Source organism: Ailuropoda melanoleuca, chromosome 13 (assembly GCF_002007445.2).
Source record: "Ailuropoda melanoleuca isolate Jingjing chromosome 13, ASM200744v2, whole genome shotgun sequence".
Classification (NCBI taxonomy): domain Eukaryota; kingdom Metazoa; phylum Chordata; class Mammalia; order Carnivora; family Ursidae; genus Ailuropoda; species Ailuropoda melanoleuca.
This window is the reverse complement of record NC_048230.1, coordinates 14019098-14044123: the sequence shown is the minus strand read 5'-3', so window position 1 is coordinate 14044123 and position 25026 is coordinate 14019098. Positions and strand designations below refer to the sequence as shown.

General features: G+C 36.4%; 1 protein-coding gene across 1 annotated transcript in view; it reads right to left on the bottom strand.

Moving 5' to 3' along the window:
• Positions 1-25026, bottom strand: part of HSF5 (heat shock transcription factor 5) — a 42236-nt gene that overhangs the window by 14159 nt on the left and 3051 nt on the right. Inside the window, exons 2-7 of the mRNA XM_034640662.1 lie at positions 24739-25006; positions 18887-18976; positions 18602-18778; positions 10123-10220; positions 7155-7697; positions 4867-5044 (exon numbers count right to left, since the gene is read on the bottom strand). Of these exons, the coding sequence (XP_034496553.1) occupies positions 4867-5044; positions 7155-7697; positions 10123-10220; positions 18602-18778; positions 18887-18976; positions 24739-25006 (1354 nt within the window). The remainder of the gene's footprint in view (positions 1-4866; positions 5045-7154; positions 7698-10122; positions 10221-18601; positions 18779-18886; positions 18977-24738; positions 25007-25026) is intronic.

Genomic DNA, 25026 nt, shown 5'->3' with positions numbered 1-25026 from the left:
TTTCTACTATTCCTACTTCATTGAGAGTTTACTATGAGTAAGTGCTGAATTTTGTCAAGTGCCTTCTCTGCACCTATTGAAATCATCATAGAGTTTTTCTCCTTTATTCTGTTACTATAACAAGTAACATTGTTTAACATTTGAAAATCAATCAAGCCTTACATTCCTGAGACAAACTCTATTTGGTTGTGGAGTATTATTCTTTTTAAATATTGTTGGACTCAATCTGCTAATATTTTGTTAATGATTTTTGCATCTATATTCATGAGGATTCTACTTTAAGAAAAGTCTTTGATAACCAATTCAACTTCTTTAATAGATGTAGGGCTATTCATCTGGCTCTTGTGCAAATTTTGTTGAGTGGTATTTTTCAAAATACTTGTGTCTATTCCATTTAAGTTGTGTTCACTGATGTAAGACTGTCCCCAGTATTCTCTTGTTATCCTTTTAATATCCATAAATTCTAAGGTGGTAATCTCTTTTTCATTCTTGATAGTTATGTTTTGGGTTCTCTTTTTTCTTGATCCGTCTAGCTAGAGGTTTGTCAATTTTGCTGATCTTTTCAAAGAGCCAGTTTTATATGTTAATTTTCTCAACTGTTTTCTATTTCCCTGATTTCTACTCTTATTTTTATCATTTCCTTCCTCATGTTTACTTTGGGTTTACTTTCCTCTTTTTTTTTTCTAGTTTCTTATAACGAAACTTCAGATCACTGATTTTAGATCTTACTTCTTTTCTAATACTACCATTTAAAGCTACACATTTTAGGTCACCTGGGTGGCTCAGTTGGTTAAGTGTCTGGCTCTTGGTTTTGGCTCAGGTCACAATCTCATGGGTTACGATCTCATGGGTTGTGAGATCGAGCCCCACATCTGGCCCCACTCTCTCTCTCTCTCTCTAAAATAAATAAATCTTCCAAAAAAGAAATAAAGCTACACATTTCATGCTAACATTGATTAAATGCATCTCGCAAACTGATATATTTTCATTATCACTCAGTTACCAATATTTTCCAATTTTTCCTGAGATTTTATCTTTGAGTTATGAATTACTTAGAAGTATGTCATTGTATTTCCAGCTATTGGAGGTTTTCCTAGGTATTTTATTGTCACTTATTTCTTTGTTTTTTAAGTTGTATTTATTCACCTTAGAGAGAGAGAGACAAAGAGCATGAGCAGGAGAGGGGAAAGAGAGTTTCAAGCAGACTCCACACTGAGTGCAGAGCCTGTCATCGCAGGGCTCGATCTCACGACCCCCGAGATCACAACCTGAGCTAAAACCAAAAGTCAGACACTTAACTGACTGTGCCACCCAGGTACCCAATTGTCACTGATTTCTAATTTAATTCTGTTGTATTCAGAGAATACACTTTGTATGATTTTAATTCTTGTAAATTTATTGAGACTTGTTTTATGGCCCTGTATATGACCTATCTTGGTGAATGTACTATGTGCACTTGAAAATAATGCATAGGCTATAGTTTTTGGCTGCAGTGTTCTATAAATGCCAATTAGATCAAGGTGGCTGATTATGTTTTTCAGATCTCCTATGTTGTTACCAATATTTTGTCTTGTTATTTCATCAATCACTTACATAGTATGTTAAAATATCCTACTATAGGGATGCCTGGGTGGCTCAGTGGGTTGAGCATCCAGCTCTTGGTTTTGGCTCAGGTCATGATCTCATGGGTCAGCAGATAGGGCTCCATGCTCAGTGAGGAGTCTGCTTGAGGATTCTCTCCCTCTGCCCGCCCCCCACGCACGTGCATGTGATCTCTCTAAAATAAATAAATAAATCTTTTAAAAAATCCTACTATATTGAGGAATTATCTAGTTCTCCTTTTGTCAATATTTGCTTCATATATTTTGAGGCTCTTATTACGCAAAAACACTTATAAATGATATGCTTCTGTGATGAACTGTTCACCATATGATGCAGACCCCTTATAATGCTCTGTCTTAAAGTCTGTTTTATCTGATATTTAAAAATAACCATACCAGCCTTCTCATATTTCCTGTTTGCATGTTGTATCTTTTCCCATCCACTTACTTTCAACCTACACGTCTCCTATAGGCAGCCTATTTTAGGAATTTGCTCTTTTATCCATTCTAGCAATTTCTGCCTTTGAATTAAAGTTTTTAAGACCCTTTACATATAATCATTGTACTGGCTGAATTTGGGTCCACCATTTTTTATTTGTTTTCTCTTTGTATTCTTTATTTTCCTTTCTTTTTTCCCCCCTTTCCTGCCTTCTTTTGGATTATTTCTATTGTGTTGGTGATTACCCTAAAAACTACATTATGTTCTCTTGATTCATCAAAGCCTATATTAGTCAATACATTTACCACAGTTTCCTTCTGCCTGAAGAACCCCCTGTAGAATTTCCTTAGTGCTGATCGGCTGTGACACATGCTCTCAATTTTGTGTTTATCTAAATATGTTTTCATCATCTTGCCTTCATTCTTGAAAGATCTTTTTGCTGGTAGAGACTTCTAGGATTGCAGTTTTCTTTCAGCAAAATGTGATTCCACCCTTTTCTGGTTTCCATTTTGCTTTTCAGAAAGAAGCTGTTAGTTTAATTCAGGTGTTGGCAAATATGACCTCTGGGTTAAATTGGGCCCAGCACCTGTATTTGTAAATACCGCTTTACTGGAACACCACCATAACCATTCACCTGTGCATTCCCTATGGCTGGTTTGCATTACAAGGGCAGAGCTGAGAGGTTAAACAGATTATACGGTACTAGCATAAAGACAGACAAACAGACCAATGGTCTAGAATAGAGAAGCCAGAAACAAATGCTCAGTTACATGGGCAGATGATCTTCCACTAAGATGCTAATAAGACCACTCAATGGGGAAAGGACAATCTCTTCAACAAATGGTGCTAGGAAAACTGTATATCCACATGCAAAAAATGAAGTTGGACCCTTATCTTACATCATATACAAAAATTAACTCAAAATGGACTAAAGGCCTAAGTGTAAGACCTAAACTATAAGACTCCTGGAAGAAAACATAGAGGAAAAACTTCATGACATTGGACTTGGCAATGATTTCTTGGATAGGACACCAAAAGCACAGGCAACAAAAAAAAACCCCAAAACACAAAAAACAAAACACCCAAAAAAACCCAAAAACAAAAAACCAAATGGGACTACATGAAACTTAAAAACTTTCATGTATTCAAGGATACAATCAACAGTGATTGTGAGTAGAATATTAGCTACATTAATTAATGTGTGACCTAATATTTGCTTCTCTTTGTGAACAAGTTACTTAACCTCTCCAAGCCTAAGTTTCCCAAACTTTAAAGTGATGACAATACCACTTTTGATGTTTGTTTATGGCAATAAAAATGGGTATGCGGTAAATATTAGCTCCTGTCCTTTTCTAAATTGCCTTCAAAGTTTATGCCATTGTCTTAAACATTTTCAGTGGTGAGAAATCCTAATCTCTCATCATGGATTGGGCCACATATTCAACTAAAACTGACCGTACAAGCTAAGTTTAATAAATAAGATGAGTGAGTTAGATAGTTCTTCATCTAAAAGATGTTTTGCAGAAAGAACCCTATGAGTCTGAGCAAGATCTTGATCATATCACTATTAGTTTACTTTTTGGAGACTTTCTCAGAGAAGTTCTCAATATTTTTCAATTTTTATAGGCCAAAACGATTGTCTGACCTGATTAATGCTACCTGGATTGCATGCTTCTGTCATGCATACAATTTGAGAATATTAAAGTTGGCCACTAGAGACTTTGATGACTTGCTTTTGGATCACATAAAGAAACATGTTTTATTAGATGTTACTATTTTCTTTAAAAATGGTTTTGTCCAAGCGCCTTACAACCAGCAGAACGGGGGCACTCAGGTGGCTCAGTCGGTTGAGTGTCTGATACTTGATTTTGGTTCAGGTTATGATCTCAGGATCATGAGATTGAGCCCCGTGCCAGGCTCCATGCTGAGCGCAGAGCGTGCTTAAGATTCTCTCTCTCTGGTGTGTCTGGTGGCACAGTCGGTTAAGTGTCTGACTCTTGGTTTCGGCTCAGGTGGTAATCTTGGGGTGGTGAGATGGAGCCCCGTGTCAGGCTCTGTGCTCACCATGGAGTGTGCTTGAGACTCTCTCTCCCTCTGTCCCTCCTGCTCATGCAATCTCTCTCTCTAAAATAAGTTTTTTTTTAATTATCTTCTTCTCCCTCTGTCCATCCCGCCCCCCAATCTTGTGCACTCCCTCTCGCTCTAAAAAAAAAAAAAAATTAAAATAAATAAATGAAACAGTAGAACCAACTCTATGTGCCTAAAACAATCATTAATTCTGAGTTCTTACAAACCATAAGAAAAACAATCCCACTGATACAAAGTCATACTTTACACTACCTTTATAATGTGCTCAGGATAATGTCATTACTGACCATCTAATTCTTTTCTGCCACAATTTAAGCACATTTGGTCTCGTCCTACAGTTTGTTAATAAGAGAACAGGTAGATCAGATCAATAATTACAAAGTCTTTGGCACCTGAAGCAGCTATTAAATCACCCTTCATCCTTGCCTTCTCCAAGTTAAATTAGCCAAATTCTTTTGCTTTTACTTAATATGCTCTATCTCTTTGAAAGCTCAAATTTGCAATAGTAGGAAAATACATGCAATACTAGGAAAACAACTTTTACAGACTTTACAAGGATAATTAAGAAAACATATAGAGTTAGAATTACAGATATGTAAAAAAACAGAAACAAAAACAATGTGGTAAGTATAATATAATTACGAATAAAAAATGAAGACTCAGAAAAAACCTGTTGTTCATATATTAATTCTACACCATGGTTCTAATTCTAGTACTCTAGAGCACAATAATCCTTACCAGGGGACTTTCCTTGCTGTGAGTTGCTTCTTCGCTCTCTGTATCTGGCTGGAGTGGATAAACCTGTGTCTTTACTAGGCTTGCTAGCAGGCCTCATTTCTGAAATAAGGAATTCCATCTGTTCTGAAGGCAAGACATTCTCAGGTGGATTGGTCTGGCATTTTATACTGGCATCCACCTAAAATATTAAACCCACTCATTATTCTGAATCTACCCCAAATATATACTAAAAGTTAAGATATTTTATCAGAGGAGTTCTATTATTGAAACATGACCCAACAAACATACCTGTAAAAGGCTTTTCATTCTTATGAGGGATACCACCTTTGATTTTGTTGAACTAATCTGAATATTCAGTAGTAGGGTATATAGTCCCCATGTATAAACCATTGAAATGTATATGGAGCTAAAACATTTACTTATGATCAGAGGAAGATTAACCATGAAGCTTGTTGATTTTTCTTTTCTTTTTTTTTTTTTTTTTTGGTAAAATTCACACACACACAAATTTACAATTGGTTAAGACCACTATCTTTTTCCACTCTAGTATCCCTTCCATCAGATTTCCACCCCTATTGGTAATATTGAAATGGTCACTGGCATAATCCTGTTGAATGATGTCAGTGGAACTGAGGACACTTTATTCTACTAATTTTGCATTCTTTGTCTTAAAGAGTTAAAGAGGTCCTCAAAATTGTATAAGCTTCAGCCCCTATAAAATCTCAATCTGTTCTGCTTATGAGATTTGAGTTTGGAGTTCCTAAGTTTTCTTTGGAATGCAAATCCCTTCATCAAGGTGACCAACTTCTGAAATACTCTTATGTCTCTGAATTTATTTTCAATAAAACTATGTAATGAAATAAAGCTAAAAGTTAAAAACATAGCTTTTAAAAGCTCTGATGTTCAAATATATTTTTTAGAGATCTTGAAAGTAATTATCTGAATGTAATTTTAAGATATGAACTCTAATATTTTGGATGTGACTATGAAGGAACAAAAACAAATTTTATGTTCTTTCCACAGTCATGTTTGAAACACAATGGGCCTATCTTTACTGAATTTATAATATTATTTTAACACATGATATAATGGGTCTCAACAGTTGGGCTCAAAAAGGACAATGAGTTGATAGATACCTTAAGACATTTGGATCTAAAATTAGAGCTAAAAAAAGAATGCATTAAAAAAACACAACTGTCAAAAAGTTATCTTAGGAATCTAATAGTGATGATATTTTCCATCCCATTAAAGAAAAGAAAATAAAACACACATATTTTAATAAAATATACATATATATAAAATATAAAATATACATATTTAATTTAATTTTGGATTTATATATACACATACATATATATGTATATATATATATATAATAAAGTAGGGAAATATAAGTTAATTCACAAAGAGTGATTTTAATTTAGGTGTACTTTTATTTAGAACCAAACTTTATTCATTTTCTGGTCATAAACCAGCAGCAGTAAAGGAATTGGTTTCTACCCTCAGAATATCTCTCAAACTATAGTCAGAATTCTGCTTTAAGAATGTAGATAACCACAAAAAGAATGTAGATATTAGTAATGAAATTCAAACACAGTATGCTCATAAGTCAAATGAGAATTCCATAATGCTGTAAGAAAGTATGACCCCTAACCATCTCCTTACCTCCATGCTACAAATGGCTAGGAAAATCCTGATATTATCTGCCAGATAAACCATTCTTTCTGAGTAGTGGATTTTAATCAGCCAGGCACACCTAGTCCATCCAAATTAAGATAGGAAGCAAAACTCAAGGGGTGCTTTTAACATGAAAGTCAGTTTTATACCATAATGTTCCTGCTGACTCTCTAGAGGCTGCCTTCCGATCATTACAGAGTAAGAAGATGTCTGGGGTTTAAGGTTACTTCTTTCTGAATTTTTGTGCATTATCACTGGGACATGATCCTTCTGGAAAGCATAATGGGACCACCTGGGTGGCTCAGTTGGTTAAGTGTCTGACTTTGGCTCAGGTCATGATCTCAGGGTCCTGGGATCGAGCCCCATGTCAGGCTCTGCACTCAGCCTGGAGTCTGCTTGTCTTTCTTCCTCCCCCCCACATCCCCAGTTTAGGCTCTGGCACACAAGTGCTCTCTCTCTAATAAACAAATAAAATCTTAAAAAAAAAAAAAAGCAAGCATAATGAACTGGTAATAAACCCAAATAAAATGTGAACAAACTCTTCACTAGAATGGTCTTTAGCAAGAAGCACTAGTACTCTGAGCTTTTTTAGCATTTTTTCTTTGCCTTACCTGGTGTGTGCTGAATGGTAGCCCCTCCTGCACAAATACTACTGAAGATGGAGATGGATTATGACTTAGCTGCTCCTTCAGTTTGACGTGAGCTTGTTGGATGGCTGCAGATTCCTGCATTGTAGTATTTTCAACAGGCTGAGCTGTATGGATGGTATAGATGTACTCAGGTGACTGTGGTAGAGAGCAGGTAATTGCTTGTTCTGTTCCAACTACAAAAGATGTAATATCTGAGCCTACAGGAGTAAGTGGCTCCAGCTGGCTAGCCTGACTTGTGGAAGACGGATTGCTGTTGTTTGAATTAGCTAGGATATGTAGGCCTCTGTTAGACTGAGATGTTGGGCACTGATTCTCAACAGGCTCCACCTTCACCATCTCCAATTTAGGGGAGGAATGCAACTCATCTACTATCTGAAAAACAGCCTCTAGGTTTACTTCTGTCTTTTTATTTTCATCAGTAGCACTGCAAGGCCAATTAGAAGGCAGAAATTCAACTGGATAGGAGGATTGCATTGGAGGATTCTGGGAAAAGAGAAAATAGGACTGTTTGGATAGAAAATTGAATATGAGATTAAGAAGGAAAGCAGCAATGTTTAGGCTGATAAATGTTAAACAAATAGATTAAATTTTAACTAAGGCTCACTAGGAAAACTTGAACACCAATCAACTTTTCAGCAATGGTAGCTTCAATTCTATTGTTAACATTTACTTAGTGACTAATATTTGTCAACCGCTATGCTAAGTTTAATACTGGAAAGGACCAATGATTCTCAGGGTTAAAGGATACAAAATCAAAAAGCTATAGTACCCAAATACCTATTTGCTGATAAAATGTCTATACACCCATTTCTTCCATAAAAATTGACAGACAACAACATCACTTATATCTATCATCTACTATTTCAGGAATGCAGTAAGGAAATTTCAAACACAGGATGCTCACAAGTCCACCAATGCTTCTACAGATTCAGGGGGAGGTACTGCTATTCTGTTCCAAATGATCTGGGAAAAAATGGATGGAATATCGAATGTCCTTTGGTTCCTGAGATCATTTATTTTTAATAATAAAATAATAGATTTTAAAAAGCTGTCACTTTTAGATGTATTCTTTATATCTTTAAGATGTATTCTCTTATACATAGTACTTTGCACACAGTAGGCATTCAACTACATGTTTGGTGATAAATAATCTCAAGTTATGAATATAAAATACTGAAGAATAATAATTAAATAAAACATGTAATGGGTTGATGTTGCCAAATACACAACAAAGACTGAGTCAATTATTCAAAGGACATTAATACCAAATAATATAAATTTCAATGGTTTAAGCATCAAGCTGCTTTACTCTAGCCAATAGCACCATTTATTGAGTTCTTACTATGTGCCAAGCACATGCAAAGTACTTTATATACATTATTCCATTTAATCCTCTCAAGAGGTCTATAAAATGTGATCATTTCCATTTCCAAATGATGAAACTGAAGGTCAGAGAAACTGTAATTTACCCAAAGTCACAATGAAATAACTGACAGATCCAGGTTTCAAGCATAGGTTGCCTGACTCAAGAGCTCTTGCTCTTAACCATTACACTATAATGATCATTCATGCACACTCTCATCAATATCTATGATCCAACTAAACCAATTTCATTTATTTCCAGAATCACATCTAAAATATGTTCTTTTTTTCATTTTAAAAATGTTATGTCCTGGGGTGCCTGGGTGGCTCAGTCGGTTAAGCGTCTGCCTTCAGCTCGGGTCATGATCCCAGAGTCCCGGGATCAGCCCTACCTCAGGCTCCCTGCTCAGCTCTCTCTCTCTCTCTCAAATAAATAAATAAAATCTTTAAAAAAATGTTATGTCTACCTATCTTTATATTCTTGTAACAAACACGTATTGTCTTTCTAGTAAGACTATTTCTAAGGATATACTAAATAATTTATTTAAAACATAAACATAATCAAGACATAAACACCACCAGAGTATCTCCAGTATTATCCAAGGGAGAGAGTGTCTAGATCCACAAACAAGAGCACGAGATATGTCCCCCTAGTGAAGATGAACAGACTGGACTATCATGCTTGGTGGTACCTGCCATTAACAATGCCCAACTAAGTCCCTTTGCTCTGATTCTATACTCTTCAAACAACAATCTGATTATAATTTGACTTCCCATGTAATTTTCTCAAAAAAAAAACAAAACGGAATGTTCGTTTCAGTACTGAAATGCCATTGGTAAGATATTCTCTTAAAAATAGAGGCTATCTCAACTACATGATATCAAAGGCAAACACATAATTCCAATCTTCAAACAATTATAGCATAAAACTACAAAGCATGGAATTTAATCTTATCCTAGAAATAGCAGTCTAAAGCATTTAAATCAACGCAATTGCTTCCCAATAAATAATGAGAAAATAACCGAATTATAGTGTTAACAATATGGGGGCAAAAAGGGATCAACACTTCAATTTCTCATTTTTTATTTCATTTTTCCTTTCTCACTAAAAAAAAGTAATTATCTGTATCATCTTGGAAGAAACTCTCATTTGGTGACTTACATACTTTTAAGGTTTATCTGGTATTCATTTTACCATAGAAGAGCCTGGAACAGCAATGCTCAAACTACCTTTCAGGAATGAGGAAAACGTTCTCAGTGTTGTACAATTTGGTAGCCACTAGCCATATGAGGCTTTGAGCACTAGAAAGGAATTTTAGATTTTATTTCATTTTAATTAAATAGCTACATGTAACTAGTGCCTACTGTTTGGGACAGCACAGGCCTGGAAGAATCCTCAGACATCATTTATATCAACTCCCTTTTTTTTTAGAACTGGGAACACTGAAGTCATAATCCACAGTGACCTCTGGCTACTCATTAAAATAAAATTACACTTTAAAACTGTGCAAGGTCAATAATACGCCACGTGAAGTACAGAGTGTGTCCATTGCTCCAGGAATCTTACCTGGAAGTAGTTGCAGTGTGCATAGGAAGAGGCAGTGGGAGTGACACAACTACTTAGAGCGTCCATGTGGGTAGAAGGAGAGCAGTACTGCAGCACAGCTGGGACAGATTCAAACAGAGAAGAGTCAGCAACCACAATTCACCGCTGGCAGCATTTAAGGCACTACCTTCTTTCAACTTGGAAAGAAAAATTCCAAAAGTTTTCCTTTGTGGATGCAATAAAATTATATTTATTCCGATTAGGTGCTAGTATTAGTTGAAAACAACGTGGTAATAAACTAATTTTAAAAAATCACTTTAAAGGGTTATGTCTACTTTTCTAAATGATTTCTTTAGCACCTAAACATTTTGTTACCTTTCTAACCAAACATTTATGCTTATTGAAAGTAATTTCATTTTACTGAAAATATCAGAACATATTTGGAATTCCAAAATAATTGCTTCAATCATTTTAATAGTAACAAACATTTGGAGGAGGGTGTGTTTTAAGGATAAAATAAGTGAAATACTCTTCAAACATTCCTACCATTATACAATGTATCTAGTAAAATCCAGACAAAAATGTTTGAGCCATGTAAACAAATGGTTAAGAATTTGAATTCAAGAGCCAGACTGGCTTTGGAGCCCAGTTTCAAAATTTTACTAGCTGTATAAACTTGAGCAAGGTTAATCTCTTTGGGCCTCAGTTTCTGCATCTTAATAAAATAGGGATAATGATAGTACATACCCTACTATGTTTGTTGTGAGGAATGAATGAGCTAATATGAATAAAGCACTTGGAATAGTACTGGCATACAGTAGGCAATCAAAAAATGAATAGCTAATGCCGCTATTATTTTAACTAAAGAAGTATATTTTCCAAGCTTTCTCTTTATAGTTAGGATACCATGAAAAGATTAACTCTTTGTACTGGGATAGTTATACTTACAGATGCAGTCTTAATAATAGGTTGAGTCTCCTCTTTTCCAGAGAGAGACTCTCCAGAACGAATGAGAATCAGTTATAACACATCACACCTTTGGATTAAATAGAGGATGACATTTATTGAGCACCTACCATGTTCCAGGCACAGTACTAGGTGCTTTACATATAGTGCTTCATTTAATCCAAACAACAATTGAATGAGGTATTAACATTACTTTACAAAATTAAGGAAACTAAAGCTCAGAGATGTTAAATAATTTGTTGAAAGTCACAAAGCTAATAGCGACAGAGCCGGCAATCAAACCTCAGAGCGCATGCTCTTTAATGTACAATACTTCCCTAATCTTTCCTTCTTCCTAAAATGTTATCATTTAATTTTACTAGAACTCTACTTGATGAATATATTTTTAAGTTGTCTTTATTATAAGGCGGCAACTTTCTATGTCCACATTTTTAGTATTTTGTGTATGCCAATAAAATTACTAAACAATCTTATTCTATGATCTTTGAAAGTAAATCAGCCTAAGGATTGTAAAATTTCATTGCAATGTTTCCCTATCTCTCTATTATTGACAACTGATTTTTAAAATGTCAGAAGTTCACGAAGGTATACTAGAAATAAATATTTTCTTTTTTGGGGGGGAAAATACTTTCTAATATCGTGTGCAATTTAAGCCATTAAATTCTGCACATGAAGGAAAAATTTGAAATAATGGACAAAATTCTAGTTTAGATACAGATGTAAGGGTTGATGTTTTCTGAATTATATCATTTTAACAATTCCAGTGGTTAAAAAAGTCAGACATCACTAAGATGGCCACATAAAATTCATGCTCTTATCACTAAGCAGGTTCTTAACACTTTAACCTTTGGAGATTATTCAAATATACAATTTCAATGTTTTGGATTTGAATTTGATTTCCCAGAATATTTGAAAGCATCAGTATCCTGGGAAAGAACTTAAATCCAAAAAGGAAAACACCAAGGAGGGGTTTACTGGGTTTGCCCAAACTCTGAAAAGCACTGGGGCATTTTTCTAGAGTTTTAACAGCTAAGGAAACCCTAGCCCCCTAGTGGCAAGAAAAGACTCAGTCAGAAGCTGCAGGTTTGCACTCATCAGGGTACCACGAAATAGTATTTCATGACAAATAAATAAACGAAAGGTGTTAGGTTTATTTTTCTGATATTGTTCTGATTCCACCGCTTACATAAGTTGTTGTTAAAGTATACTTTAAAATAAATTTCTTGAATAAATAAAGTAAAATATACGACAGAGAGTATATTAATATACAGCCAATAGCTGATTTGGTATCTAAGGAAACAGAAAAATGGTGAATGTCTTTTTAAGTGTCCAGTAATAAATGGAAAGTGGAAAGCTACATGCAAAGGGGGACATGAATAGATAATCCGAAAAGATTCCTCAGTGGCTATTTCCTTACCAATGCAGTCATACTTTGTACAGTCAACAAAATAGAACAAAGTAAGATACTAGTTAAGTTTACTGAATATGAAAAACCTAGCTATTGAAATGCAACTGTGTGCTTAATACATGACAAATTAACCCAGTGTATATTATGAAAGCATTGTGAAAGCACTGACATTTATAAAACTGAATTTATGACTATATCTTAAGGCACATTCATCTGCATAACGATCTTCCACTGTCTTCCTGAAGGCAGTATTCACTTAAGGCATTACGTTGTACAGAGAATGAAGAACTGGAAATAATGGACATAATTCTATTTCAGATATAAATATAATAGTTAATGACATTTTTAAAAACAATTCTGGTAATTTAAAAAATCCAGGAGTAGGAGTGCCTGGGTGGCTCAGTTGGTTAAGTGTCTGCCTTTGGGATCGGTCCTGGGATCCAGCCCCATGTCAGGCTCCCTGCTCAGCAGGAGGCCTTCTTCTTCCTTTCCCTCTGCCTACCCCCTGCTTGTGCTTTTCTCTCCCTCCCCACCCCCGGTCAAATAAATAAAAATAAAAATCTTAAAAAAAAAAATCCAGGAGTACTAAAAATTACCTAAAAGTAAAAATTTTCACTCCCACTGTGGGTTAGGAAAACAACTTCATACTCCTTTATCCTATGGAGGTAATGCAAATATATAATTAAAATGTTTTAGACTTGAATCTACTCCAGAATCGTGCAGTGTCAACAGTGAGAAAATGCCCAATATAAATGCTCAACAGGAAGAACAGGTTAATAGTAAATTTAGTTTCAAGAAAAGTTACTACACATCTAGAACCCCAATACTTCCTCACTTATAGTAGGGTAGAGATCTATACCCCCAAAAAAGTGAAGACAGGTACTCAAATATATATTTGTGCAACCATGTTCACAGCAGCATTGTTCACAATACTCAAAAGGTGGAAGCAACCCCGTGTCTATCAACAGATGAATGGATGAACAAAATGTGGTACATACATACAATGGAAAATTATTCAGCATTAAAAAATAAGGAAATTTTGACCCATGCTATAGCGTCAATGAACATTGAAAACAGTATGCTTAATAAGCCAATCACAAAAGGGCAAATAATGTATGATTCCTCTTATATGAGTTTCAGAGAGTTGTCAAATTCATAGGGACAGAAAGTAGAATGGTGGTTGCCAGGAGCTGGGGGGAGAGGGGAATGTGAAGTTAGTGCTTCATGGGTATGGAGTCTCAGTTGGGGAAGACAAAAAAGTTCTGGAAATGGAAGGTGGAAATGCTAGTACAACAATGTGAACGTATTTAATGCCACAGAATTGTAGACTTAAAAATGGTTAAAATGGTAAACTCTATGTTATTTATATTTTACCTTAATAAAAAGAAAGGCAAATATAATTGTGCTTTTGCTTAGTTTCTTCTGGCAGCTAAAGAGAACTTCCTGTCCCTCTTGCCATAAGAACAAAATCGGGCCTTTTCAAAGAAACTGACAATAGAGGCTACCTGAGCACTAGAACGACAGCATTCAAAGCTCTTCTAATTCCAGGTGCTGTATCTGTTTCTGTACACTATATAGAATTAAAAGCCTAAAAGAAAAGTCTTTAGAATTTAAGTGTACTTTAAAACAATAATAGGGGTGCCTGGATGGCTCAGTCAGTTAAGCATCCAACTCTCGATCTCAGGGTTTGAGTTCAAGCTCCTCACTGGGCTTCATGCTGGGCATGGAACCTACTTAAAAACCAACAGAAACCCACAATAATAAGCAATTCTTTTTGCCCAAGATGCAAGTCAAAAAAATTTTTTTTAAATAATGACACAATATGTATTTTTTCAATAAAAAATAAAAGCATCATATGTATCTTGCAGAAGTTGTATATTCTTAAAAATTACTGTTTTTAGCCTTTAGGATGTTAATATGTAGGTTCATTTGAAAGACAGCTTTTCAAATACTTTATCCTTTCTACGTAAACAGTGTTTTAAATTTTATAAAGTCTATTTACATACATTAAATTCATTTAATCCCTGACCTGAACTACTAATGCCACTTTACAGGAAGGGAAGTTGAGGGGGAGTGTCATGAAATAATTCACTGAAGATCAGGTTAAGTGATTAACTACAAAGCTGAGACTAGAATTATTTCATTCTATTCAATACACTATTTACTAGGAAATCATTATAGCCAAGCCCTATGCTAGGTAGAGGGCTATACAGAAATGAATTAGAGGCAGCCCCACTCCTCAGAGGCCCCAAACCGGACCTCCCACTCTAGCAGCTGGGACTATGTTCTCACAGCTTGGGTAGGATGAGTCAATAATCCAGGGTAGTCCCACTGCCACAGTAGCATAGAAGGGTAGGTCCCTCCATCATTTTCTGTTGTCTATCCTATCTGGGAGTAACTAACTCTGGGGAGGAGACATACTAGGAAAGAGTCTCTCAAAAGAAAAAACAAGAAGTCCCTCTCTATATGAGAGGCAGGCATGTAGCAGACAGGGCACCATGACCGAAAGAATGGACTCCTGAGTCAGTTTGACTGGGTTTGTTCGCCAGCCTTGTCTCTGACTAGTTGCGTTTCAGTTCCCTAACCTATAAAATGGGGATAATCACATTTCTAACCTTTAAGGTTGTTGTGAGGATTAAATGAATTGATATTTGGAAAATACTCAGAATAATGCTTGGTCATAGTGACTGCTATATAAATAACATCAGAGGGGAAAAAATGAACCTGAGATAAAGAGAGACTAAGAAGAGTCAATCAATACTGGATCTACAACATTTTGTCTTTGAAGGAGTGATAAGAGTGGGAAAAAATGTAGTGAGTTAGGCAAAGAAAACAGGCGCTTCAAGAGAGGAATGACGAACGTAAGCACAGATTGAGATGAGTCATTTTACGAGTCAGTCTGCCAGCAATTTTCCAGCCTCAATCTTTGGCTTTACTAGAGAAATTGATTTATAAAATATCACAACATTCAAAATTTACTGGTTATACTATTTGAAGACCAGATCCAAATTTATTATTAATACAATTTTTAAATGAAGTCAGGTGTTGCTGCTACTAAAATTTGATCCAAACCTCAAATCCTTGAAAAGGATTCAAGTTGGACCATTATTCCAAAATTAGTTGCTTCATTATTACTTGAAGAGCTGGATTTGGGAGTGATTATTATCCTGCCTCTGAGAATAATATTCTATTTAACTTCGGAAAAGTCATTTGTAATGTTCTTCATAAACAGGTATTCACTAAATATTGGTTAAACTGCTCACTACTTTTTGCTTCCTTCACCTAAAATTTGGAGGAATCAAATACTTCCACAGTATTTTTATGGCACTTTCTTTTCCATAGCAAATCTTTTGTATTTAATACAGCCTTTTATTTATATAGTACTTCAGAATGTTCAAAGCAGTTTTGCTTATTACACTATATCATAGGCCTACTCTATGTATTAGATGTCATCATGAGCTCATGACATTTCTTATTCTTAAAACCCCAGAAACATTATAGACATTTCAATTATCCTATTAAAGAAGACAAAAAAATTCAGGTAACATAAGATTCTATTTCACATGCCCTGTAAGCTATCAAAACATCAGCAGCACTTATTTGTTCTTTTAATGTCTCTTTCCTAGTTCTTACCTTGAACTCTTGGAGACAATTTTTAATTTATAATTTTACATACAAGCTAATATAAAATATTTTTAAAATAATATATCTTTAATCATAATTTAACAAGTAGTATTTCTATAATGAACGAATAACATTAACTATTTGTAGCGTCTTCTGGTACATAATACATAAGTGGTTCTCATAAAATTTGGAGCCAGGTACAAGAGGATTGTCTGGAACTTGAAATACATTTTCCCATAGAAACAACATCACATAGGCTAATTTGGCTCCTAATCCAGATTATAACCATCTGTACCGTAAGTGCACGACTAATAGTAATATAGAACCTAACCACCCTATCTAACACGTCCATAGGAAAATGCCTCCAAAATTACAAATTGGAAGGTTAAGCACATTTCTACATCTCTCTTGCTGCAGTTCTTCCAAATTTAAACTCCCCAGAAGCTTCCGAGTCTTTAGTAGTTTGAGGAGGGGGGTTTGGAAGGAGTTTAGGAAAGGAAAGAGAAACACTGGTAAAAGGAAGGAAGGTAGGGGTATTACCCAGCTGATGGGCTATAGAACGTAAAGCAAGTGTAAGGAAGACACAGACTATCTCTAGGTATGTATATACATTCTATGCATACGTGGAATGCAGCCGAAATTATAATTTAGATAGTAACGTCTAATCTGTTTATTAAAATGTTGAATTAAACTACTCACTAATAAAAATCTGACCCTATTTGTTGCTATACATAAGATCTAAAACTTCTAACATGAATTTAGTCATCTTCTATTTTTCAAGATCACACAGACAATTTTGTTTTTCAAAGAAGTAGCTGAAAATCTGGAAAAATAGTAGACTTCAACCTTTTTGTATATAGGAAGGCCAAAAAAAAAAATTTAGATTTCTAATAGGCAAAATGAATAAAAGTGCTAAGTCACCCTTAATCCACATACTTCCTTTGCCTTTTCCTTCTCAACTCCATCCACCCAAACAGTATATATCTAAAAATATATAAAACCCAATCTAATTTAAACTCTTATTATTTTAATATTAAAATATTAAATATTTTGGGAAAATAAAACAATCCCTTTTACTGCTATATTTTGGTAGAATGCAATAAGCTGATAATAAAAGAATACGGTTGGATATTACAGCTAGAAAATAGTGAGTCCTGTTACAAACAGAAGTTACCAGATGTATAACTTGTAAAAGTCAACAATTATTTTATTTCCTTATCAAATTTACATTCCTTCCACTTATTTTAGCTTTTGATTTCCTCCTGCCTGGGAGAAATGTTCTAACAAAGTACCTCTAGAGATTGCTTCCAGATCTACATATTTGAGAAAATTAATACTCCTAGAGTCTTAACAAAGGAATGCCCTCTTTCTACTCTCTCTGGTCTTTTCTGAAAGCCTTGACCCTTGTCTTATTTCCATTGCCCCATTCTGTCACTCAGTAAAGCACTCTACATGATGAAACACACCATGACTATATGGTACATTTGAATGGAAAGGAAAGGCTATTATCTTGCAAAACTGTACCCCTCCCAAAAGACACTCCCCTCCCCCCAAGAAGCTAAACATGTGGTCACTATCATAAGGATTCCTGATTAGTGGCTTGAGATCTACAGTATGTCTTCAATGACCTTGGCTGAGCTCTAGGTCAATTGTCATTATCAGGTTCTCTTCTCTGCTACTCCCCACTTCTTAGTTGGCTGGGATTAACACTGCAGGGACTGCACAGTCAAATCACGCCATTGTGTTTTAAGAAATTGAGAGTATGTTCTTTTATTAAACTTCATTACTGATACACTAAAATTATTTCATTATGAGGTAATCTCACCTATAACATTAAAAAATCCAGTTTGAACGTAAGCTTGAACTACATGGGTCCACTTATACGTGAATTTTTTTGATAGAACACAGTATTGTAAATGTATTTTTTCTTATGATTTTCTTAATAACATTTTCTTGTCTCTAGCTTATTGTAAGAATGCAGTACACAACACATAAAACATACGAACTATGAGCTAATCAACTCTTAATGTTATCTTAGGTAAGGCTTCCAGTCAACAATAGGTAATTAGAAGTTAAGTTTTGGGGCAGAAGTTATACAGTTTTTCAACTGTATGGGGGTCAGTACCCCAATCCTGCATTGTTCAAGGGTCAACTATAATATGTATGTAATTTTTTTTAAGAAAAGAAACAAAATACTGCACCAGCAGCGAAGTTAAGACAAGGTCCCGATGTACTATATCCTAATTTCATTACATAGGACACATTCCAAAGATATAATAGTTTCACTAAAAACATATACTTTTATGTACTCATCAGAATTTTCACAATCCTTAAGAACACAACGAAATTTTATATAGTGCTTTAAAAATATGCCCTCATGAGAAAACTTTGACATTTCTTAGGTGCATATTCCTATTTTTAAGCATGCAGAAATGCATTAAAAATATAAATGTTCATTATAAAGTACTTTAAGAGAAGCCACTGAACTTGAATTTCTCATACCTGTTGGATAGTAGGCTTGGGAGTACTGCGTTGAGGGTGTGTAGTTACTGCATCTTTGGGAGGAGCTGACCATTGTTTGAGGACCTTGCTGAACGTGTACGGATGTGGCACTGGGCTGCAGGGTGTAGGTAACCTCAGTTGGAAACCTCTGCAGTACAGGAAATGGAACCCCTTTATCTGAAAAAGTGGGAGACATTTCCACTTGTCCCGGGTGCATTCCAAGGGAGTTCTGCCATGTTCTAGGAGGAATCGGGGTCCGATCTAAACCTTTCAGAGGGAAAGTACTGTGGTTGTGGGATGAAGTCGATACGTAGGAGTAAGGAGACAAACTATCTCGCCGGAATGACCGGTGGAATTGTCCTACAGCCACTGGTCCTGCATAAGAAAGGAAGAACACGTTTACTAATTTTACATTATACCACTGGATGTAGTAAACCAAAAGTCACAAAATATGAATATGTTGAATTCTCAGCCATTTTTAACACAACAGAAATTTAGTTCTGATAAAAACAAGTTCAGAATCCAGAATACACATAATAATGCTAAGAAGATAATCAAATAAGCTTTTGCTTGGTTCTCAATATTACTGTCATAAGAGACAAAGTAGCTAAACTCTAATATTAAATCAAATGCTAAAACAAATTCAACGTTCAAGCCTTTTATAGACGATTCAGTCATCTTACATTTTTTACCTGAACTGATTGACCCAGATTTTTCCAATCTGTAAGCTACCTCCTAGAAGTTTCAGAAATTCCATTCAGTCTTTCAAATCATTTAGAAACCTTAATAATAGGGATGAAAGTAAACACTCAACTGTATATATAAAAGAAATGTGTACATCAAAAAAGAACTATAACACAAACCAAAAGAAAGTTAATGTTCTTTACTCCCCTTCAGTTGTTTGTTGTTGTTTTTTTTTATGATAATCTCTGCAGAATATTCAGGCTTGAAAACTTTGACTTAGTTGTCTTCTTCCTTTCTTAAATTAATCAAAAATTTTCCATGGGCTTTTGTTCTTCAAAGGATCTCTAGTAGAGTCCCTTCCTAGATATCAGTAGCTCCCAAACATTGATTTACATCTGAAATCACCTAGAGAGTTTGTTAAAAATCCACATACTCAGGCCCAAAGATTCTGATATTTGCTTTCTCTTATCTAATAAGGTAGAAAGGAATTAAAAAGTGGAGATGATGAAGAGAAAGGGCAATACTATATAAAGAGGGAAAAGAAAGTACACATGTTGCAAGCTGGACTTATTTTTCAGACTGTAATTCTTGAACATAAAGCTAGGCTAATTTATTCCCAGGAAGGCGTCATGTATTAAATTATGTGGTTCACAAATTCCTTTCAATTTGTTTTATTAAACTAATCTATAAAACAGAGGGAAACTCTAATTTATGTGGTACTCATCTGTTAAACTACGTGGTAAAAGATGGCACTCAAAAACCTACTTATCCAAATATTTAAACTGTAAACCCACTTAACATGTGTAAACATCTTTCATTCTATTTCTTTGATGTTTAATTTCCTCTAAAAAATAAAGCATTAGGGGGCACCTGGGTGGCTCAGTCGGTTAAGCATCCAACTCTTGATTTTGGCCCCGGATCGTGAAGTCCTGAGATGAAGCCCCCGCACAGGGCTCTGTGCCTGGCGTGGAGCCTGTTTAACACTCGATATCTATCTCTCTCTATCTCTCTATCTCTCTATCTCTCTCTCTCTCTCTCTCTCTCTCTCTCTCTCTCTCTCTCTTTCTCTCTCTCTCTCTCTCTCTCAGGGCGCCTGGGTGGCTCAGATGGTTAAGCGTCTGCCTTTGGCTCAGGGCATGATCTCTGGGTCCTGGGATCGAGCCCCTCATCAGGCTCCAGGATCAGCGAGAAGTCTCCTTCTCCCTCTCCCTCTGCCCCTCTCCCCTGCTCATGTGTGTGCGTTCTCTCTCTCTCTCCCTCTCTGTGTGTGTTGGTCTCGGTCTCAAGTGAATAAATAAAAAAAATCTTAAAAAAAAAATTCTTTCTCTCCCTCTGCACATCCAATCCACTTGCTGTCTCTCTCAAAAAAAATTAAATTAAATTAAAATAAAGCATTAGGAGCACTCCTAACCACTTCTGGTTTGGGACTGCCTGATTCAAATCATTTTTCTTAAAATAAACTCTTAAAAATGATAAAAATTTTAAAAGGAATAAAGCATTTGCCAAAAACAAATACATACATACTTATATACACAAAAATTCTAGAGCCCTGGAAATCAAGAGGTCTAAATCTAATGGGGAAAAAACTCTTAGTTCAGACGATTGAATGTATTCAAATGGTATATACCTCTTAAAAACTGCTTTTCCTCTTTTCCTCTAAAGTACAAAAAATAGTTTTAATGGTATTTGACTAGCAATTCCATATGTATACATAATTTGACCTACCAGTACAATCCTTTAAGACCTAAAGAAACATTTTTTGCTCTTTACGACAGCTGTTTCTGAGGTCTAAAACTACCCACCACTTGATTCTTCCTTGGATTCTTCACGTACTAAAACTACATACTGCTACAGTGTGCAGGAGTTAACACTTCTACTTTTCTTTACAGTTAAGCTGTTAATGAATTTGCAGATTGTCAATAACTTAAGCAGCTAATTCCTTAATTACTTTGATTTCTCAAATTAAAATATAAATTGTACTTCTATCACGATAAACTCTTAGTGACCGCCAAAACACAGATTTTTAGATGCTGCTAACATAAGAACGCTGATAGGATTAGAAAGGCATTCCTTTGCATTTGTTTTTTAAAATACAGAACTAAAACACATTCAGCTCTTATTTACTGTTAAGGGTTATCTCATAGGTTTCTATTCTGACCAACTTCACAGAATATCATCTATATGTTTTCAGAACACCTTCAAGATATATTTGGCAACGTTTAAATCCAGAATTCTGGAAATGCAAGGCAAGATGGACTTCCGTTCTTAAAAATCCTATTCCTTCTATATAAATGAATCTGAGCTAATCAATTCCCAGGAAAAACTTGCCTCCTGCGAGCTTGGTATCCCCAGGCCAAAACAGATTATCTACTATTTCTCAAATTTGTTACTTAATTTAGAAAGTTTTAACAAGGGGCGCCTGGGTGGCACAGCGGTTAAGCGTCTGCCTTCGGCTCAGGGCGTGATCCCGGCGTTATGGGATCGAGCCCCACATCAGGCTCCTCTGCTATGAGCCTGCTTCTTCCTCTCCCACTCCCCCTGCTTGTGTTCCCTCTCTCGCTGGCTGTCTCTATCTCTGTCAAATAAATAAATAAAATCTTTAAAAAAAAAAAAAAGAAAAGAAAGTTTTAACAAATACTGTAAAATAAATTGCCGCTCAAGAGCAAAATAACAAAAGTGGACCCAAAAAAAAAAAAGGAAAAACATGTGATCTTCATATTTCTTATCAAGTACATTCCTAAAAGGTGAACAAGACAGCTAGTTCAAAGGATCTAGATAAGACAGGTAGTTACTAAAACAAAGGAGTCTACTGTAAAGAAAAAAAAAAAATAAGTATTCAAACCATAAGCTGAAGTAGAACACAGTAAACAAAGTGGAAACTGAAGAGCAACAGTATAGTCAGGCATATAACTAATGAAAGAGTCAAGAAGAATAAAAATTACATAAAGACAAATAGAAGAGCCAAGGGCTTAGAACATAGAATTAAAACAAAGATGGCCCAGTATTCTTTTTTTTTTTTTTTAAGATTTTATTTATGTATTTGACAGACAGTGAGACAGCAAGAGAGGGAACACAAGCAGGGGGAATGGGAGAGGGAGAAGCAGGCTTCCCTTTGAGCGGGGAGCCCGATGCGGAGCTTGATCCCACTATCCTGGAATCATGACCTGAGCTGAAGGCAGACGCTTAACGACTGAGCCACCCAGGCGCCCCTGGCCCACTATTCTTGAACTTAGAATTACATCCCGCCCACACGAGTCACTCAATTCCCTAGTGAATCAAGCTTATGGTATAGACAATCCACAAATGACAAACCTTCTGCACATACCAACAGGCAGACCAGTAAAAAAATAGTAAATGCATGAAAACTACAATGATCTAGTTATATGTCGATTGATGTATTATTGATACTGTAAAAGTATAAATTAAATTTGTTATTCAACAAATAATCTTTAAAGTGCCACCCAACTGAACTATAAGTGAAGAAAATCAGACCATAGGCAGCCCCTGTATTTCTTTAATTAAATTTAGGACTCTATCCGGGGCTCCTGGGTGGCTCAGCTGGTTAAGCATCTGCCTTCAATTCAGGTCATGATCACGGGGTCCTGGGATGGAGAGCCTAGTGTTGGGCTCCCTCCTCAGCGGGGAGTCTGCTTCTCCCTCTTCCTTTGCCCTTCCCCCAACTTGTGCTGTCTCTTGTGCCCTTCCCGCCACTTGTGCTCTCTCGCAAATAAATAAATAAATATCTTTTTAAATAAATAAATAAATAAAAATCAAAGAAAATAAAATAGACTCTATCCTTAGAATACAACTGGGTTTAACACTGGTGAGGGAAAAAGTCAGAGAAGTGAAAAAAAGTGAGCAAGACCTTCTTTTTATGTATGCACATATATGTTTCTCTGTTTGAAGTGGTTATCCTATTTCTCCCAAGAACACACTTCCCAGTCTTTTCTCCATACGCCCACCAGATACACAACCTGAAAAACAAATATCCACGTCAGAGATTCTGCCAAATGTATGCCATGGTATTATCTCCATTGCCTTTCCCCATTCAATTCCCCACCAAAATCAATGGCCATCACATGGAAGCAGCTTAATATTCCTTTAGAATTCCTTTAGAACATTCCTACGCCACTGCTATTTTTCCATCTTGTTACTAGAACTCTAACCTAATCCCTTATCTTCTAAACTCCACAGACACACAAGTTTATAATCCCTTACCTTCTAAATTTCAAATAAACAAAATGCTGTCTCATTCATAACCCTGGGCCTAGGTTAAACTGAACAAAGAGCTACTTTTATTTGTATATTTTTTAAGTTTCCCATAACTGAAAAATAATCCTTCCACATTATGTTAAATCCAAATTAACATGGTGAAAATGTTTCTACTGAAGGCAAAGAATGAATTCTCATTATTATATCCAGTTGCTGTCTTGGAACACTGCCTCATAGCGTGGATTCTTTAAACAGAGAAGGAATATTGCCACCCTCACCTTCCCAGAAGATGGGGAAGAGCACCAGAAATCAAGCTGATAAAATAGTTTTCTATCACAGAGAATTTTTGAGCTTTTAGTAAATACACAGTTTATATAAAGTTTTTTCAATACCAAAAGGTGTAGCGTGAAAGAGTCAAAGATTGTAAATGTGAACTTTCTAAAAATTTTTAACTACAACTTGACAGTAAAGAAAACCATTTTTGCCTTATGTTTACCTAACCATAACACCTAAGTAAACATCAGCTCTAATTAGTTACAATGAACGAAATGTTTAGCCAATTCATTGTATGCAGGAACAACATCTTAAGACAATTAAAAATACTACTATGTTTTTGCTCTTAAGATATATAAACAATGTCGACTTTTCTATACTACGATTACTATCAGGACACCTCTTCTAAGATTTCTTACATGTGTCAAAGGGGTGGAAGATGGCCGGTCCCTTCAAGGACACGCTTCCACTCAAGGTACTTTGTTCACTTTCCCTCGGTCGGTATAAACGTTCTAAGTTTCCTTGGCTGTGGCTCTGTTTCTTCCTACCTTGACCATCATATTCTCACCCTCTAGAGCAAGGGAGACCCTTCGGTGTTTCCTCCCGACCTAGAGCTTCGACAAAGGGCTACTTATTCTAGACGTTCAAGGTAAGGTAAGGGTCTCAAGGAGGTAAATGGCCATGGAGGTTTGGAGTTCAAGAGGGGCCGGGGAGAGCAGAAAGCCTACAGCAGAGGTCCCTTCTGCCGCCAGTGGGCAACTAACCAGAAGGGACTCAATGCTTACGGCCTCTTTCCGGGGGACGTGCTGGCAGAAAGGGGTGCTGGAAACGGTGGAGGTGACGTGGCTTATTTCTCCGGAAGCACAGCCGCAAGTGGATCACCTAACGGGGGAGGATGTGCGGAATGCCCTCGCAAGTGGCGGTTGCTCCCTGGCGCCCCATGTGCCCTGCCGCGGGCGAGGACTCACCGTGCGGCTCTGGCCGGGGCCCCGCGGGCGGCGGAGGCTCCTGGCGCTGCAGCGGGGAGGTGGAGGCGGAGGCCGAGGCCGAGGCCGATGTGATGAGGAGCCTCTGGAAGCGGTTGGGCGGCCGGCACGGCACCTCCAGGCCGGCCGCCAGCTTGGCCTTGTTGGCGCTGGTGAGCCTCTTGAGGTGCACGAGCAGCTGCGGCTGGTCGCGGCGGAAGTGCGGGCTGTGGAAGTGGTGGAGCGGCCCGTCGCCCGCCCCCGCCGCCCCCTGGCCCCGGCCCGGGCCCG